At 34.8% G+C, this 19,977-nt stretch overlaps 1 protein-coding gene across 2 annotated transcripts in view; it reads right to left on the bottom strand.

The window, feature by feature from the left end:
* The window catches only part of CSTF3 (cleavage stimulation factor subunit 3), a 70,272-nt gene that overhangs the window by 15,623 nt on the left and 34,672 nt on the right, over window positions 1–19,977 (bottom strand). Inside the window, exons 1-7 of one of the 2 annotated variants that reach the window (XM_032639403.1) lie at window positions 6,128–6,157; window positions 5,064–5,096; window positions 4,236–4,333; window positions 2,991–3,057; window positions 2,872–2,906; window positions 2,661–2,787; window positions 615–692 (exon numbers count right to left, since the gene is read on the bottom strand). In XM_032639403.1, the coding sequence (XP_032495294.1) occupies window positions 615–692; window positions 2,661–2,787; window positions 2,872–2,906; window positions 2,991–3,057; window positions 4,236–4,333; window positions 5,064–5,096; window positions 6,128–6,130 (441 nt within the window). In that variant the 5' untranslated portion in view covers window positions 6,131–6,157. Of the gene's footprint in view, window positions 1–614; window positions 693–2,660; window positions 2,788–2,871; window positions 2,907–2,990; window positions 3,058–4,235; window positions 4,334–5,063; window positions 5,097–6,127; window positions 6,158–19,977 lie in introns of those variants that run through there. The other variant, XM_032639402.1, reaches the window with a different exon arrangement.

The raw sequence follows: 19,977 nt of genomic DNA on the forward strand, positions 1-19,977 counted from the left end.
CTACCCAAGAAGAGGTTCCCAGGACTGGGTGAACAGAACAGCCCTGGGCCCTCTCTGGAGGTGATCTAGGAAGTCACTCTTCAGGACAGAGGAGTTGACAGATCAACATGACTGATGATCTGGTGGCACTGTTAGCCACCTTTGGAGAAATGATCTTTTAAAATTTCAATAGTTCATAGTCTAGGCTATTTTCCCTAACTTCTAACAGTGTCAACGAATGGAAAGTTATGTACACAAGACAAAACTCGGTCCCTGAGAGCTATGTCATTAGACCACAGATTATTACAGTATTCGGATATGTATGAGCTGACAGGAGGGATGGATAACAACTACTTGATCAATTCTAGGTAGAACTTTGTCTCTATGACCTCTGTTTCTATATTTAAAAAAATAATTTCTTCCAAACTTGATTTATTCTATTTTGTCCTTTAACATGTCTGTAAAGAGGTATTTTGCTTCAAATAATCACCTGCTCAGACAACGTAATTAATTGTCATTAGTTAAGACTGCTAATGATTGAAAATATTAAGAGTAATACCAGATAGGGAAAGTGCCTGTGTAAATAACATACTCACAACAAACAATATAGTAAGTGTCCTGATAGAATTCCATACCTTTGCTACCCGCCTAGCATTCATGTAATCCCTACTCCGATCTTCAATCATTTTTTTAGCTAAATGAATATTGATACCCTAAGGAAAAAAAAAAGAAAAATGCATATTATTTGAAAATTAAGTATATTTTAATGTTAGCATAATATAGTATATTCATTTGCTAAATTACTTTAAAGTGTTTAAGAGGCATTTTGGTTAGTAAAATAAAGGTTTGATCACATTATATGCTTAAGAGATGAAGGAGGATCTGCCTATGTCTTATGAGATGGCAGTAAGTTTCCATATGTCAGGAATTTCTAAAGAGAGGGAATGATTTGGAAAGGACCAATTATTTCACATAAAATTCTACTAATAAAGAATGATATACAGGACTTCCCTGGTGGCGCAGTGGTAAGAATCCATCCGCCTGCCAATGCAGGGGACATGGGTTCAAGTCCTGGTCTGGGAAGATCCCACATGCTGCAGAGCAACTAAGCCCGTGCACCACAACTACTGAGCCCGCGTGCCACAACTACTGAAGCCTGCATGCCTAAAGCCTGTGCTCCGCAACAAGAGAAGCCACCGCAATGAGAAGCCTGTGCACCACAACGAAGAGTAGCCCCCACTCACTGCAACTAGAGAAAGCCCGTGCGCAGCATTGGAGATCCAATGCAGCCAAAAATAAATATATAAATAAAATAAATTTTAAAAAATAAATAAAAAACAGGGCTTCCCTGGTGGCGCAGTGGTTGAGAGTCCACCTGCCGATGCAGCGGACACGGGTTCGTGCCCCGGTACGGGAAGATCCCACATGCTGCGGAGCGGCTGGGCCCGTGAGCCATGGCCGCTGAGCCTGTGCGTCCGGAGCCTGTGCTCCACAACAGGAGAGGCCACAACAGTGAGAGGCCCGCGTAACGCAAAAAATAAAAAAAAAAATTAAAAAAAATAATAAATGCAGCGGTAGCAAGGAGACATAAACATTATCATTCATGCCGAGTAGTTCTCAAAGAGTAGTCCAAAGCTTCCTGTTCCCCAAGACCCTTTCAGAGGATCCATAAGATCAAAACAATTTTCAAACAATACTAAGACATGATTTGCCTCTCTCACAAATATACAGTGGAGTTTTTCAGAAGCTACGTGACATTCAACAGCATAGCAGATAGAATTTAGAAGCAGATATGAAAATCTGTCTTCTATTAAGCTAAATACCAAAGAGATTTGCAAAAATATGAAATAATGCCACTCTTCTCACTGAATTTTTTCTTATTTTGGAAAATATTTGTCTTAATACTATTTATGTTAAAATATAAGGAGTCTACTACTGCAACCTTTAAATGAATTAATAAATATCTTGAAACTTTCTCAGTTTTAATTCCAATATGCTAACTATTCATAGGTAAAAGCCACATTAAAATTAAAAGTTCTTTGCGGTCTTTAATACTTTTTAAAATCCCAGGACCAAAATGTTTGAGAACCACTGCTCATGCCTATGAGGGAACAGTTTCAATACCCTACATAGTTCTTCCAAATCACAGTGGACGTGTGAGGAACTTTCTTTTAAAGATAGAGCTTACTTGGCATGTATGTTTACATAATGGGCTTATTAGTTCAGTTTGTTAAATCATTTTCTTATGAGACAAAGATCTTGGACCACAGCCCTACATCTCACAATTATAAGGGAATAATCACATCACTGTAACCAGGTGAAAGAGGGGCATTGCAACTCATCATTACTACTAGAAAAGCAGTTCTAAAAAGGAACTGTTTCATAAGAGATCAGTGGCAACATGTGTGTGTATGACTGTGTGGATATGGTTTAGCACTGATTAAAAATGGTTTGGTAAGAATTATAATTCTCCCAGAGTATTCTCTAAAAATAACTCAACAGTAAAATGAGACTCTCAAAACATTAGGAATGGTTCTTTCATTACAATCAATATGAAAACAAACGTATGCAGCACTGATATCCAGGTACCTGATATTAGAAAGGCTAGCCTCCACAAATCCACAGTGCATAAAAATTTAAATGGCTTGGTCATAATAATAAATTACTGTGGCCTAATTTACCTCTTCATACTTGTTATAGTCTCTCCACAGTTGTTCAATGTTGATCATGGGATTAACACAACCTCGTTGATAAACTCTTCGAACAGCTGTTATTCTCTGATTTTCTGCATAAGATCCAACAGCTTCCCTGGCATTGGGTAAGAAATGCCATCAATTATATTATAGCTAAATCAACTGTTCACACAGAAAATAAAACTATAAAAATACTTACACGCCTTTTAAGAAATTGATGTAATCCACCCAAATCTAAGAAATAAAATAAAATGTTAGTATCTTTCTTAGTAGTTTCAAATTTTTTAAATGTATGTATTAAAAAAAATTTAACTCTACCTGATAAGACATAATTTCCATTCCAATTTTATCCAGTGCAAAGTCATATGCTTGAGCCATTTTTTCTCTGAAATAAACATGAAAGACATGTTTTTTATAGAAAAAATTGCATGTTATTAAAATGTATCTACAGCTAAAACATAATCATGATTTCTGATCATATGATCAGAACAGCATTTAAACCACTTATACAAACAAAATGTAAAGACATCTTTACAAGTATACAAACAAAATATAAAGACTAAGCTCTTTTGTCTTTAGCTTGTCAATGTCATTAATTTATGTACTTTGTTTCTTTTACCTACTACTTGTAAGCTTATCAAAGATAGAGGCCATGTTTTATTTATCTTTATATCATTTATTAATTTTTTAAGACTTTTTTTTTGATGTGGACCATTTTTAAAGTCCTTATTGAATTTGTTACAATATTGCTTCTGTTTTATGTTTTGGTTTTTTGGCCACACATGTGGGATCTTAGCTCCCCGACCAGGGATCAAACCTGCACCCCCTGCATTGGAAGGCAAAGTCTTAACCACTGGACCATCAGGGAAGTCCCTTCTTTATAGCCTTTAAATTGCCTAATCTTACATGTAGAAGATTCAAATGTGGAAATATCTGGTTCTTTGATTAAGAAGGTAAGTTATGTCTAAATATCTATTAGCTCTGACATAAAATTTAGGGAGAAAGAACTTCTTCAGTGTAAGATAATAAACAATAATGAAGAAAAAAAAACAAAGATAGAATTCTGGTTATAGAAATAATCTGCCTATTCGTCATATACAAAAACAGCATTTGAGAAGGTCCATTATTTAGATTCAACAAAGATAGGTGGGGCTAAGTCCTAGTGAGGAGGTCAACTATACAACAATACCATTGTCAAAGATGCCTTGGAATACTTAAGTAGCATGTTACAATGTAACCTGCCAGGAGTGGTGCCATGACAAGTAATAAGATGCTTTTTATTAAAGTTTGTCAACAAGCCTGTCAACAAAGTGCTGTGGAGTTGCAAATGTATAGTGTTTCAATATAGAAGAGGGGCTTGGATGATTCAATTCTCCAGAATAAATCTAATGCCAGTAGCTTTCTTTGAAGCATTTTTTTCCATGGTTTACTGACTTCTCAGGGAATCCTGACTTTTCAAATCTTAAGTTGCTTCACCCTCTGGAGTTAAGAGGTGTGAGTTTCTATGGGATTGGCTGTGTGCCTCGGGATGACTTGCATTCTTAAGCTCCTGATTTAACTTACTTGTAACTTGGTAGTTTACCCTTGGTTTCTCGGACATATGAAAGATAACACTTCCATAAGTCAATGTGCAAAACCTTCATAAGGCATCTCTGAAATAGCTGTAAATACAATAAAATATCAGAATCCACAGTTAAATAAATTTCACATATACATAGCTGAAATGAAACATTAAAGAAACAAATTCAGCTCCTTTCATGAATTTATCTTCTTACAAATAGATGTCAAATAACAACTCCCTCTATTTTGTTTAGATAATCAAAATCATTTTCATAATTTTGGTCAGCAGAGTCTAATTATTTTCTTTTCCAAAATTTTATTTTATTTTTAAAAATTTATTTATTTTATTTATTTATTTTTGTGTTGGGTCTTCATTGCTGCATGCAGGCTTTCTCTAGCTGCAGTGAGCGGGGTTACTCTTTGTTGCCATGCGCAGGCTTCTCATTGCGGTGGCTTCTCTTGTTGCAGAGCACAGGCTCTAGGCACACAGGCTTCAGTAGTTGTGGCTCACGGGCTGTAGAGCACAGGCTCAGTAGTTGTGGCACACAGGCTTAGGTGCTCCGCGGCATGTGGGATCTTCCCGGACCAGAGCTCGAACCTGTGTCCCCTGCATTGGCAGGCGGATTCTTAACCACTGTGCCACCAGGGAATTTCCCCAAGATTTTATTATGAACATTTTCAAGCATACAAAAGGGCTGAATAAGTACAATGAACTCCTATATAATCACTAGCTAGATTCAACAGTTGTTAACATTTTACTATATTTGCCTTATATACGTTAAGTCCTAAATTAAACTTCAGCATACATTCAAAATATTTAAGAGGACTCACCTTTTCGACCTTGTCATAATTTTTAGCTTTAATCTGCAGAGAAAGAGAAAAATATAGAATTAACACCATTCTTTTTAGAGTACTATCACTATCTCTGAGTGTTTTGATTAAGTTTGTAAATTCATTTCTACACTTTCCTATTTAATTCTGCCTTTTGAAAATAACAAATAGAAGTTTGAACCCAATATGGATAATATGCATTGTAAATATGCCTTACATAAATTAATTCTATATGGAAAAATTTTTATAAGCTCATTTATGTTGAACTTTTGTGAATTTAAAATTTTATAAAACAGTCACAAGATGAATAAATATAAACAAGGCATACTTGAATAGGGCTTTAAGTATCTAATGAAGACAAACTTAAAGCTTTATTTTCCCTGAATAGCTACTACTAGAACAATCTGAGTAGGGTAGCAAAAAAGAGTTGTGAATTTTGACTACAAATAAATTTTAATCACTCAGTCAATTTACTATACTCCAGGCGCTGTGCTAGGCACTGGGGCTACCACAGTGAATAAAACATGCATAGTCTGCCTATGTCCTCATAGAGCTTACAATTTTACAGGGAAAACAAGTGTCAAGATGGGTGAACTACAGGGTGCTATGGGAGCATTTAGGAGGAGCATAAAACTCAGACTTATGGGGTTGCAAAAGATGTTCTGGAAGAAGTGAAGATGTTAAGAATGAGGTGTGAGGTCGGAATGGCTATCATTAAAAAGTCTACAAACAAATGCTGGAGACGATGTGGAGAAAAGGGAACCCTCCTACACTGTTGGTGGGAATGTAAATTGGTGCAGCCACTATGGAGGACAGTATGGAAGTTCCCTTAAAAATTAAAAATAGGGCTTCCCTGGTGGCGCAGTGGTTGAGAGTCCGATGCAGGGGACACGGGTTCATGCCCCGGTCTGGGAGGATCCCACATGCCGTGGAGCGGATAGGCCCGTGAGCCATGGCTGCTAGGCCTGTGCGTCCGGAGCCTGTGCTCCCCAACGGGAGAGACCACAACAGTGAGAGGCCCGCGTACCGCAAAAAAAAAAAAAAAAAATTAAAAATAGAGCTACCATATGATCCAGCAATCCCACTCCTGAGCATGTATCTGGAAAAGACGAAAACTCTAATTTGAAAAGGTACATGCACCCTAATGTTCACAGCAGCACTATTTACAACAGTCAAGACATAGGAGCAACCCAAGTGTCTATCAAGAAACAAATGGCTTAAGAAGATGTGGTATGTATGTGTATATATATATATATATATATATATATATATATATATATACAATGGTATATTACTCAGCCATAAAAAAGAATGAAATATTGCCATTTGCAGCAACATGGATGAACCTAGAGAATATACTAAGTGAAGTAAGTCAGAGAAAGACAAATATTATATATCACTTATATGTGGAATCTAAAAAATAATACAAATGAATCTATATACAAAACAGAAACAGACTCAGAGACATAGAAAACAGATTTATGATTACCAAAGGGAAAAGGGAAGGGGAAAGGGATAAATCAGGAGTATGGGATTAATAGATACAAATTACTATACATAAAATAGATAAGCAATAAGGATTTACTGTATAGCACAAGAAACTATATTCAATATCTTGTAATAACATATTATAGAAAATAATCTGAAATGTATACACACACACACATATACACACACACTTTGCTGTACGCTTGAAACTAACACAATATTGTAAATCAATTCTATTTTAATTAAAAACAGAGTTGTTAGACTGGTAAAGAGAGAGGAGTTATTCTAGGCAGAAGGAGTTGCATGTACGAAGACAAAGGTTAAATAAATACTATTAGAATTCCCTTTTTTTGAGTATTTTCATCAGATGGTAGGTGGGGTTAGTTATTCATTTGTGATATATCAGCAAATCTTTGTATCAGCTTGATAGGTGAATAATTTGACTGGTTAGAGAAACTTGGCTTGTGGCCCTTTTCAATCAGTAGTATAGATAAATTTTCCCACTGCTTTCTGGCTTAAGGTGAGGCAGATCAGAACTCTGGTGACAGGCTCTTTTTCTTTTGCTGATTACTTGCTCTTTCTCTCTGGAACTTGTAAGATTGCACCCTTGATCTTCAGAGTTCATAAACTGTAACAGGATTTGCTTAAATATAGGTCTTTGCTCTTTGAGGCAGTTTAGTCAAGGCTCTGGAGTCAAATCTCTTGGGTTCACTTTTTGACTATACACTTAACCATTTTTCCTCTTCTGAATTAGGGGGGATAATAGTACCTATTTTGTAGGGCTGTTGTAAGGACTCAACGAGTTAATAAATGGAAAGCCCTTAGAACACTGCCTAGCAGAGTGAGAACTTAGTAATTGACATTTATTATTATTACCATGAATTCTGCCAAGGACTCAGCATGCCCTTTGAAGCTAGTCATGTCTTTCAGCTCGAGACTTTTCCTCTTTTTAAAATTATTGCCTCTCTTCAATCTGTTCCTTTTTCTTCCTTATTGAACTCCTATTATACACATTAGGTCTACTTCTTCTATCCTCAAAATCTGTTATTTTTACCCTTTCTTTGCCTTTTGGCTCTGAGTTTAAAAATACTTCATCCTGGCTTCCCTGGTGGCACAGTGGTTGAGAGTCCGCCTGCCGATGCAGGGAACACGGGTTCCTACCCCAGTCCGGGAAGATCCCACATGCCGCGGAGCGGCTGGGCCCGTGAGCCACGGCCGCTGAGCCTGCGCATCCGGAGCCTGTGCTCTGCAACAGGAGAGGCCACAACAGTGAGAGGCCCGTGTACCGCAAAAACAAACAAACAAACAAAAAAACCAAGAAACTTCTTCCACTAGATTCTCTAGGCCACAAATTTAAGTCTCCATGTTATCATTTTCCTCCAGTTGACCTATTGCCGTAGTTGGTTCAAAAATAATGGCTTTTGGCGCCAGAGGTTTTTTTGTTTTATTTTTTTAAATACTGCACTTTCAATCTCACTGTGCTCCTATTATTTTGTTCAAGTTATTGTCTCTCTCCTCCAGCAGCTCTATTTTGCTGGGGGCCTGTCCCAACAGCTTGTTTATATTCCTTTCTTGTTGCTGTCTCCTTAGATATGCAGTTATTTCTTCCGTCTATTCCCTGAGCTCAGAGTTGGCAGTCCCAGTGTTGTAGTTGACCCTTCTCTACCACGAGAGCTATGTAGCAGGTGTAAACAGCAAGTTGGCTGTTGGTAGTCTTCTGACAAAAAAACAGAGAGAAATCTTTGCTCAAGAGTAGGGAGGACTCAGCCTGCCAGTGTGGCTCTTTTTTGGTTTCCTGGAGGCCAGGCTGATGTCAACATTCCTCTGGGGCAGAAAGACAGTGGAAGGGTGCCAAGTATTTCTGAGTCAGTTTCTTATTCTTTGTCCTAGGCACTCCACCAGCCCTGTTCTTCAAGACTGCAACAGAATCTGAGGTTTCCTTGCATCCAGCTGCTTGGCTCAGTAAATAGGTTGAGTTGAGAGTAGGAGTGAAGTAAGACAAATTCAAGTCACCAGATTCCCAAGTGTAGATGACAGATTATATACAGTTCTTACAATTGGCCAGGAAAACCGAAACTATTCTTTGGGAAAATTGGCAAAGAATATGAATAGGCAATTCCTAGAAGAGAAAATGTAAATGGTTAAAAATAATAAGTGTTAAAAATAACACTGTTGGTGAGAATGTAAACTTGTGCAACCGCTGTAGAAAACAGTATGGAGTTTTCTCAAAAAACTAAAAATAGAATCATTATATGATCAGAAATTCCACTCCTGGGTATATATATCCAAAAAACCTAAAAATACTAATTTGAGAATATACATGCACCCCAATGTTCATAGCAGCATTATTTATAATTGCCAAGATATGTATGCAACCTAAGTGTCCATCAACAGAATGGATAAAGAAGATGTGGTAAATATATACAATGGAATACCACTCATTCATGAAAAAGAACAAAATTTTGCCATTTACAGCAACATGGATGGACTTGGAGGGCATTATACTAAGTGAAATAAGACAGAGAAAGACAAATACTGTATGATATCACTTACATGTGGAATCTAAAAAATACAACAAACCAGTGAATATAACAAAAAAGAAGCAGACTCACAGATATAGAGAACAAACTAGTGGTTACCAGTGAGGAGAGGGAAGAGGGGGAGGGGCAATATAGGGATAGGGGATTAAGAGGTACAAACTATTAGGTATAAAATAAGCTAAAAGGATATAGTTACAACATGGGGAATATAGCCAATATTTTATAATAATTATAAATGGAGTATAATTTTAAAAATTGTGAATCACTATATTGTACACCTGTAACTTATATAACATTGTAAGCAACTATACTTCAATAAAAATAAATGCCTCCATTTAAAGCCCATTATATATATATATATATATATATATATATATATACATACACACAATTTTGCAAAGATTACTAGAACTTGCTCACATCTTATCTATTACATTAAAAGTAATGTTATGTAAGTTTAAATAACAGGGGTCTTAAAAAATTATCTTTAGGGAATTCCCTGGTGGTCTAGTCGTTAGGACTCCACTTCCACTGCAGGGGGCGTGGGTTCCATCCCTGGTCAGGGAATTAAGATCCCTCAGGCCGCACGCCGTGGCCAAATACAAACAAACAAAAAATTATCTTTAGTCTTTGGTTCTCTAACTTGCAAACAATCATCTCAGGTGATTGTTAAAAATGTAGATTTCTGGTTTTCATAAACAGGAATCCTAAGTTATCCTAATGCGAAAAAGTTTTTAAGTGGTTGGAAATATACCAAAAAATGAACAATTTATATGTTAGTGTGATGGAATGATTGTTTTTTCCAAAGCTTCTAATAACACAGTATATTATTTTTGTAATTAAAAAAATCATTCCAAGAAAAAATTTAGGATAATTTTAATATTTATCCTTCGATATATCTATTTATCATCAAAATTTGTCATACAACTGCAATATTACTTTTTTTTTTTTTTTTTTTTTGCGGTACGCAAGCATGTGGGATCTTCCTGGACCGGGGCATGAACCCGTTTCCCCTGCATCAGCAGGCGGACTGTCAATCACTGCGCCACCAGGGAAGCCCTGCAATATTACTTTTTTGATGAATCATTTGAATTTTACCAAAATATGAAAAGTTGTGGTGGAGAAAAAGGACTAAATTTTAAAAAATTGTCAGCTGGGAATTTCCTGGCAGTCCAGTGGTTAGGACGCCTCGTTCTCACTGGGTTTGATCCTTGGTCAGGGAACTAGGGTCCCACCAGCCACGTGGCCAGGCCAAAAAAAATAAGAGAAAATAAAATTGTCAACTTCCTAATATTTTCATTTTATAAAGGGAGAAGAAAGTTGGAATTCTAGCAAGATTAATTAAACTTTAAATTTAATCAAGTTCAAATGAGTAGTTATTTGGGAGAGAGTGAAAACAAGTATAACACTGAACAAACACAGATCTTTTCCTAACTTTTGAACACTTCCTATTTCTAGTTGTTTGTTAACTTCCACAATTACCTCCCAAGCATTAACTAAACATTGTCTTTTGAAACTAAAACTATCCTCTGGGAAGTTATTGGAACTAATGATCATTTACAGTAGATTATTTAATTTTTAAAAGTAAACATTGTCAGAAAAGTCTAAAAAAACCTGTGGTAATGTTCATTTATAACATAGTTTAGATTAGCTATACCTTTTACGTGGAACATTTTTATATGAAGATCTAAAGAAGCCACAATATTTCACTGCTCAAAAATAAGTTTTTCAGAGCTGCTGTTAAGAACATATTTTAATATTTCATTGAACAATTTATAAAATGTCAGTATAAATGTCTATAATTATAGCTAGCATTTTTATCAGAGAAATAAACCTCTACATGTCAACAGCATTTTGGCTGATTTCCTCAAATACATTTTTTTTTTTCTTACGATATAGCATGAGGAAAAAAACCCCACCAAATCCCATAACATCAGAACTTTTTAATGTTATTTTTTAAATTATCAAGTATAAGAATAATTAATAAGCACCTGTATAATTTATTTTGAATGGTTCAAAAACACATTTGACAAGTGAACCCAACTGGCAAGATGACTCTAGAGAGGAAAGTAAATTAGTAAACCAATCTAAAGAAAAAGTAAGTCTCTATATATTTTGTTTAGGTTTTCATATAATAGCCATTTGGGGCAAGTCCATACTTGTGTTTTAAGACACTACTGGTCCACACAGCAGAGGCAGAGCTAGGCCCCATCTCAAGCGAGTTAACATGGCAGTTGCTTAGGACAAATGTGATGAATAACTGAATTAATCATAAACCCACATTCTTAATTTGTCCCCTACATCTTTTCTACTCTAAAGCGCAGCACATGCGCTTTCATGGAATTTAGGACAACCAATTTAAATTAAGTTTGAGCTGCAGAAGCTGCCTGATTCTGCTTCTCTTATTATCCAAAAAGCTCAGCCCCAATCCTGAAACCTGAAAGCAAATGGAATCCTAAATACAAACCCCATCTTCCATTGATTTACTCTTTTTCACTACTCTTTTCTGTTTTCAATCCGCTATGCCTTGGAAATTATGTCTTAGAAAATTACAAAATGTAAGCAGATTTAATGAATTTGGGAAACATTGAGGAATGAACTCTAAGATCAAACAACAGATTTTTAAGTTGCCAGAGAAGCTGCAGAACATTTTCCATTCCACCCAGTCCCAACTTTAAAGTAAAGGTATCAGGAGAGGAGTATCTGCCAGTAAATTCATTTTTATTCAACAAATAATTGTGTGCCTATGTGGCAGGCTCTTTTCTATCTCTAGAGATACAGTGGTGGATTAAACTAAGTTTCATAGTTCATGGAGTTATATTTTAGTGAGGGAGTCAGATAAATAAACTAGGTAGTTTAAAATGTTTGCTTATCTGTGCTTCCTAATTTTTCCTATAATATACTGTACTATTTCCATAATTTTCCTATTAAATGTAGTTAGAAATGTATGCCTACATACACATACATGGATTTACATTTAACAGATTGGCTAAAACCATGTTGTTGTCCTATAAATTTCCAGTTCCTCAAGGTACTTAAAATGTGCACAGAAATAACATTTGTTAAATATGAGTGTAAAGTATAGACCACTTATAGTCTCAGTATGATTGACATTAAAATGTGCTAATCAAAAATATGATTATCTTCAGTTTTGGATTAAATTTATGTTCATTTTGATTCTTTGTACTAACCAAATTACGTATTAATTAATCTACTTTTCTGAACCAACTAAAAAGTATTTGTAGCATGTTTAGGATTTACCAAGTAGATATGGGAATATGGACCTGAACTCTATCAAAGAGCTCATAATCTAGTTAGAATCATAAAATTATTGGAAAGAACACAGGACTAAATTAAAATTATTTTCTACTTGTGCCATGTCTTATAAAATCCAGAGGAACAGGCGTTCCATGCAAATTAGAGTTACCAAGGAAAAGTTTTATTGTTCAGATGGAATCCTGACCATTAATGAGAAAAAGTTTCTGTAAATTCGTGAAATAACACGAGTTTCTGTAGAACAGTGAAAACATTCACACAAGAAAGAATAGGTATTAGGAAAATAGGTTAGCTAATTGTGGTGGAGGTCCATTACAGGAGGCCTAAAAGGCCAAGCAGAGTTTAAATCTGATACACAAAAATTGGCTATCACACAATAAGGAAAGTACAGAAACTATGGCTCATCTGTGTGTGGGCGGGGGCGGTTTGAGGGGGTAAAGGTAGGAAAGAAGACAGAGGTGGCTTTCAGTGCCATGGAATGAGGTAAGCAGCCACTAGCTGAGAGAATAGCTAAGAGGCTGTTGCCATCATCCTTAAGTGGGATAACAGTGGCCTGGGCTTGGGAGAGGGAGAACAGGGAGAGCAAGACAGTAATACAGAGCAAAAAACAATAGTCATTTTTTCATGGGAACGAAAATGGAAAATGTTATAGTAGTTGCTGCTCAATAAAGTTTACTTTTTATTACATTTGCGATGACCATAAATTCAGGTAGAAACTGTTTACAGTTAGGAGATAAGGTATTGGTTTTCAAATAAGACAGTGGGATTAAAGATGTACATTTGAGTCACTTGTTTAAAAAAGATTTATATATACCTAGAGCATGTAATACCTAAGGCATTAAGTATATTCTCTGAAGAAGAGAATATACAGACAAGCAAAGATTAATTTCTCAAAAATTATCCATTATTCAGGCAGAGAAAAGGAAAAGAACCCCAAAGAGTACTTGAGATAAGAGAAAAAGGATAAAAATCACATCAGAGAAGTCAAAGACCATTATAAGAAAAAGACGTGGTGGATGGTGGGATAGGCCACAGGTCAAAAGGAACTCTGAGTATAGGAAAGATCCGTAGATCTGAAAATAAGAAAATTATTGCTTATCTGTTACAAATTTAAATTTAAAAGCTGAAACAATTCAACTTCTTAGAAGTTGAAATCAATGACAAAATACTGCTAATACCAACAGCATTTATTAAATACTTAAGGTATGTAAGCACTACTCTAAGAGTTTATATGTATTAACTCATTCAATCCTTAGAACAACACTCAAGTAAAGTACTATTATTATTTACTACTTAAAGATGACAAAACTGAGGCAGGTTTAGTAAGTTGCCCAATATTGCACAACTGAGCTTGTAGCTATTACACTACATTGCTCTTTAGCAAGATATAGGTATTAGGATGTTCATTGAAAGAGTGCTTGTGGTAGAGAAAAGTCTGGAAACTTAAAAGACCAAAGGCAGACTGACTAAATAAATTATGCTTTGTCTAAACAATGGAATGGATTATGCATATATACATAAAAGTTTAACATAATGATGTATATTTATAATACTGAATGGAAATATGTCCACAATATATTTTTTAAAGGAAGTGGAATTTTAAAATTGGGCACACATTTGGTATGTTTATCCAGTCTACTTATCCTCCTCATCCCACCCCCTCTGTGTCTCTATCTAGAGTGCAAGAGACATAAACTCAGGAGAAATGCACGCAAAACTGTTAGCCAAAACTGTTATCACTGTGAGAATAGAGAATTTTTCTGTCTCAGTTATTTCTGTGACAGATTTTATTTCTATAACACAATTTCACAGCAGCAAAGAGAAATGGGTTTTTGTTTTTTTAAAAGAAAAGAAAGAAAATCATAGCTGACTTGGGTCAGTAAATTCCTCTTTTGAGTAATTTGTTGGTATTTTTCTCTGGTTATAAACATCTCCATTTAAAACTCATACTTAAATGCTCTCAAATCCTCAGCCAGGCCTACCAAGCTGAAAAAGTTATTAAGTAATTGCTAGCAAATCAGGCAAAATTAATTTCAACCAAGAATGTCAAAGGTAAAACTTTGACCTAAATTTGATTTTGTCCCAATTTATAGGGCATCTGTCAACAATCCTCACTTGACATTTATAGACTCAGCCTATTTCACTTAATGTCTAAACTCTTTGCTCCCAGTAAACACACTTTGTAAACACCAGGCCAAATTATTTTTCAAAAATAATCTGCAAACTCTGAATAAGAAAAACAAAGCAGGATATTTCACTTTTTGAGAAGTGAGTAGTTTGATCTAAAGTATCAAAACATCACTCATCTTCATGGCTCCATTGGTTTTGCTACTCTAGGCCCCCTACAACCCCCCCATGCGACCTCAACATCGATGTATGACATAGATTTTCTTTCTAAATGGTAAATTAAAGTTGAGAATGAGAAATGTGTACAATCGTTTGAGATCCTCGAGCTACCAGAAATGTCAAGAGAACCAAGTTTATAAGCCACTGATCTCGAAAATGGAATCAGTTCTGTACTGCACAACCAGGGAAGTGCTCAGGTAGGTGTGCTGATTCACTTCTCTCAAAAGCCTAATATCAGTTTATTTCTTTCACATCCATTTATAGTCTTCTCTAGCCTGCTACCTTAATTTTTAGCTTTTATGAATTGTTCACTTAACAAAATAAAAATCCTTCCAGGCAAACTTAAAATATTATTCAATAGTATAATTTCTCTAAGACTACTACGTGAACTTTATACATTGCCTTAGAAAGTATCTCACTCTACTCTCATTTTGTTGAGTTAATCTCCCATTAGTATAGTCACACAACTTTTTAACATGTGGTGAAAATTTTTAGAGTAGAAAACCATTTATGATTCTTTCACAATACTTCTCACTGCATATTGAGAATTGCTATTTTTAAAAAATTAACAATTGAATTATCATTGGGCAAAAGCCTTATTTTAATCACTCCTCTGATCATTCTAGTTTCATAAATCAAGATAATTTCTTTCCCATTTTGATAGATTCCTATCAGAATATCAATTTGCTTGCCTAATTTTCAGTGGCATCAACTGGTATCATAAGTTTTTTTTTTTTTTTCAGTACACGGGCCTCTCACTGTTGTTGCAGGCTCAGCGGCCATGGCTCACGGGCCTAGCCGCGCCGCGGGATGTGGGATCTTCCCGGACCGGGGCACGAACCCGTGTCTCCTGCATCGGCTGGCAGACTCTCAACCACTGCGCCACCAGGGAAGCCCCATCATAAGTTCTTCTATGCATTTCTTTGTTACTAATTCTGTGTACACTTTAATACTGCTGAATCAACATGTATACTAGATACATAATATCATGGGTAACGATTCATCTCTAGCTTTTCTTAAAACCACTTTTCAAAAACAGGATTAAACTTCTACAATGAAGTGGATATAAATCCAGTGGATTACATTTCTCTACTTTTTGAGCAACTTGCCTACTCTTCCAGTATTTCCCTATCAACATAGACTTATGAATGATGATTTCCTCATTCTATGAAAATTACAGTACATTCATTCCTGAGACTAAAATATTATGTTTTTTTCAATGCTGCTTTTCAAATACTCTTAATTTTAGTTCAGAAATTACAATCACATTCTGTAACTCTGCCTTTGATGCCCTTTTAATTTTATCCAAGAAGTTAAAACCTACACCTGTATTTTATGATCCAATTCCAGTTTTCTCAATCTTCTAAGCATAGTTTATTTCTATTTTGTTAACAAAATAACCTAATTTCAGGTTCCCTTTAAAAAAATACTAAATAATCTCCTAATCATCTTTCTCACCAAAATTGTACATTTATTTAATCTTTTTTCTCCCTAATCTTGTGCAAACTATACATTGGCCATTTTTACTGAAATTCTGAAGCAATTAAAAAATATCATGACCTGAAATTTTTGAAAGATGATGTCAGCAACCTTTGATAGTGAAATAATCAAGTCTAAAAGATAAATGTAAAGAAGTTATAAAGGTGTAAAGATATTTAAGTAAAATTGTATTTATGTTAGTTTCTCATAAAGCAAAAACTGGAAACTATATGAATGCACAACAATAAAGGACTGGTTAAAAAGCATATATCTAGGGCTTCCCTGGTGGTGCAGTGGTTAAGAATCCGCCTGCCAGTGCAGGCGACATGGGTTAAATCCCTGGTCCGGGAAGATCCCACATGCTGCGGAGCAGCTAAGCCCGTGCGCCACAACTACTGAGCCTGCGCTCTAGGGCCAGCGTGCCACAACTACTGAAGCCCACGTGCCTAGAGCACCTGCTCCGCAACAAGGGAAGCCACTGCAAGGAGAAGCCCGCGCACCGCAACGAAGAGTAGCCCCCCGCTCGCCGCAACAGAGAAAGCCCAGGCACAGCAACGAAGACCGAGCACAGCCAAAAAAAAAAAAAAAAAAAAAAAATTATTTAAAAAACAAAGCATATATCTAAAATGAACTACTTTGGCATATTTAAAAGTGATTTTATATAATAAACAACACAAAATATGCTATCATGTAAAAAACTTAAGTTACAAAAAAGGTTAAAGATTTTATAGATAGCTACATCTAGAAAGGCTAAGTGGTAAAAGTGGGAATATGGATGTTTCTTCTCTTTATGCTTACATTTTTCTAATTTTTCTGCAATAAACATATATTACTCCTTCAAATAATATTTTCCTTTATCAGTGCAAATGTAAAAACGTAAAACGTCTAAGTTTTATAGAAAACTCCTTATATGTTCTGTAATTCTTGCTAAAACATTAACTATAAAAACCTCACTTCAGTAAAAAGATTTAAAAAGAATGCTAAGAATTATACTGTCATACAATTCACAATGAAATAACAATGGATAGGGACTGATTAAAACTCTAATATGTACTTTGAAAACAGATTTCACATGGTTTAGATAATTCCATGCAAACACCCAAATCAATTTTATTTTTCATTAATTCTTTTGAATGAAAACATGGTTTTCATTTCCCATGTAACACTGCTTTATATACCTACTTAAAAGATGAGAAGTTGGAATTTTGAAAGTGGAGGTTTAAATAGGTAGACATAGCTAACAAATTATCTTCATGAAAAGCAAAGAAAAAATTCAGGTAAAAAATATTAAACTCCAGAAGAATCAGTAAGACTGAGACATGAATCTTCTTCCTCTATGGTAGACATGCTCCAAAAGTGAAACTTTGGCTCTATTTTAATGGGTTAAGTCCTACTTTGAAATGTTAAGTACTACCTCCAGAATGTTTATTAAATAATCTAATAGATACTTAAATTTTAAAACTTTTTCCCTAACTTTGTAAGTTCCTAAGTACATTTATTTAAAGGCTTATCAAGAAAGCATGCACTATGTTCTCTGGAATTTGTTTTATATAGTTTGAAATGTTTGGTTTATATTTCACTTTTTATCTCCTCCAGACATATGTTTGTGATGACATTTTCCAAAGTGGTATCACCTAAAGTAAAGAATTAAGTCCAAATTCTATATACAGTAGACAAGATTGCAATAAAGATTATATTGGAATTCCCTCCTTGTGCTGTGACAGAAATGCAAAGAAAGTTGAAGGGTAAAAAACCTGAAGAGCAAGCTCTGGATCAAGATGATGTTCCTTTAGCCAGTAAATGAAGTCTGGAGGAAGGCTCCTATAATCTAATAAACACATGCCCATTCTTAATAATGGATCCTAATATACAGGTCTGATTTTGTCCAGGCTTTGTGTAACAGGTTAGTGGGGATGTCAGATTATTGAAAGCTGTGACATGTAAAAAATAACAGGAAAATAAAAAATTTCCTAATACTGCTTCTCAAAGAAGTCGAAATCCTAACAGCCCTTTCCCAATCACTCCCTAAACCTAAAGGAAGACAGGACAGGGACAAGACCATTGCTTTATCCTCCTTCCCACATTCCCTCATCATCTCACAATATGCACACAATACTCTAAGGATGGACTTTCAAATTGCTACAGTTGAGATACATTGCTGGATAGGAGGGCATGCATGTTCGAAAACCAGATTTTATGAAGTATTTACCTGACCATTGAGAAAACTAGTTTAAAAATATTTAATGTTAAATAAGTAGTACAAATATAATCCTTACACATAAGTACAAATATAATCCTTACACTTCAAAGGGAGCTCTCTATCATTCTTGAAAGATGGCTTCATGATTTTGATGCCTACTATTTTCAGTGACACTGAATAGCTCAAGAAAATCTGTACTGTGAATCAAGATTTTCCTTCAAAAATATAGGCAAATCAACTTAAGGGAAAAAATATATAACTAGCAACAGAAATATACACTTATAAAATCTACTTAAAACTATTATTAAAAAAAAAACTATTATTATTACATATGGGTATTCAAGTCTCCTCATATATTTCTAATGCTGAGTTGCAAGAATATAAAAAGTTCAAGACATGTATGAGAAAAATAATTTGCAAACGTAATACTTAAGTGGGAAATTATAGAGTTGATCAACTATATGAAAATCTAAGCACAAAATATTTGAAAGAAAATTATTTAAAGCAACTCATGAACACCAAAGTAACAAATGAAAGTACTGGTCTTTCACCTCAGAGAGCATATTTATCATTCTTTCCAGTCTGATACTGAGAAAAACAACATAAACAATAAAGATAACATACTATTTAAATGTTATATTAAAATTACCTGAACTTATAAATAGCAAATCATGCTAAAGTTAAGTTTCCCTTAAGTCCCCTAATGTATAATGTTCCTGCAAATAAGAAAAAACAAAACAGAAAAATGGAATAAGGAGATCAAGTCTCAGAAAAAGAAATCTAAAGGGACTTTAAATGTATAAAAACAGGTTCAATCTCATACATAAGAGAAATGTAAATCACAACCATACTGATATTATAATTGTTTACCTATGAATACTGGCAAAAATTTTAAAGTATAATAATATATTGAATTAACAAGTTGTAAGGAAGTGTACTTTCAATATCAAGGATTATTAATGGGATTTCAAATTATTAGAATCTCTGTGGAAGGCAATTTGGTTAAAAAAAATCCCTCATACTCTTTGATCCAGCAATTCCTCATCTAGGAATAACCTAGATATATTTACAGATGGAAATGACATGTACACATATATTCAATGCAGTAATGTTTGTAATAAAACAAGTTTGGGAGGAACCTAAATGTCCTTCAGCAGAAGACAGATTAAACAAAATAAGGAATAAGTACTTGTAAAAAAAAAATACACACTCTCTAAAATTTACTTTGTTAAGCAAAAAAGAAAAAAGCAAGGTATAAAACAAAACCTAAGAGGCAATTGTTCACGTAAAAGGAGAGGAAAAAAATAAGCTGAACATTTTTCACTGGGGAGGGGACTTGGGTGACTCAAGGATGGATAGATGAAAAACTTTTCCCTGTAGGTCCCTTTCATATCTTGGGTTTTTGAACCATATTTTAAAATATACAAATATGTATTTTAAAACTCTTTAGATAATATATAACCTTTTGGGGCTTCTCTCATGTTTAAACATATTTCTGTATTTAACCATCAATTCTTAAAAAAAAAAATCCAAATACTTTAAAAATGTATACAAGTAATAGAACATGTATTATGCATACAGATAT

Source organism: Phocoena sinus, chromosome 8 (genome assembly GCF_008692025.1).
Source record: "Phocoena sinus isolate mPhoSin1 chromosome 8, mPhoSin1.pri, whole genome shotgun sequence".
In the NCBI taxonomy this organism is placed as follows: domain Eukaryota; kingdom Metazoa; phylum Chordata; class Mammalia; order Artiodactyla; family Phocoenidae; genus Phocoena; species Phocoena sinus.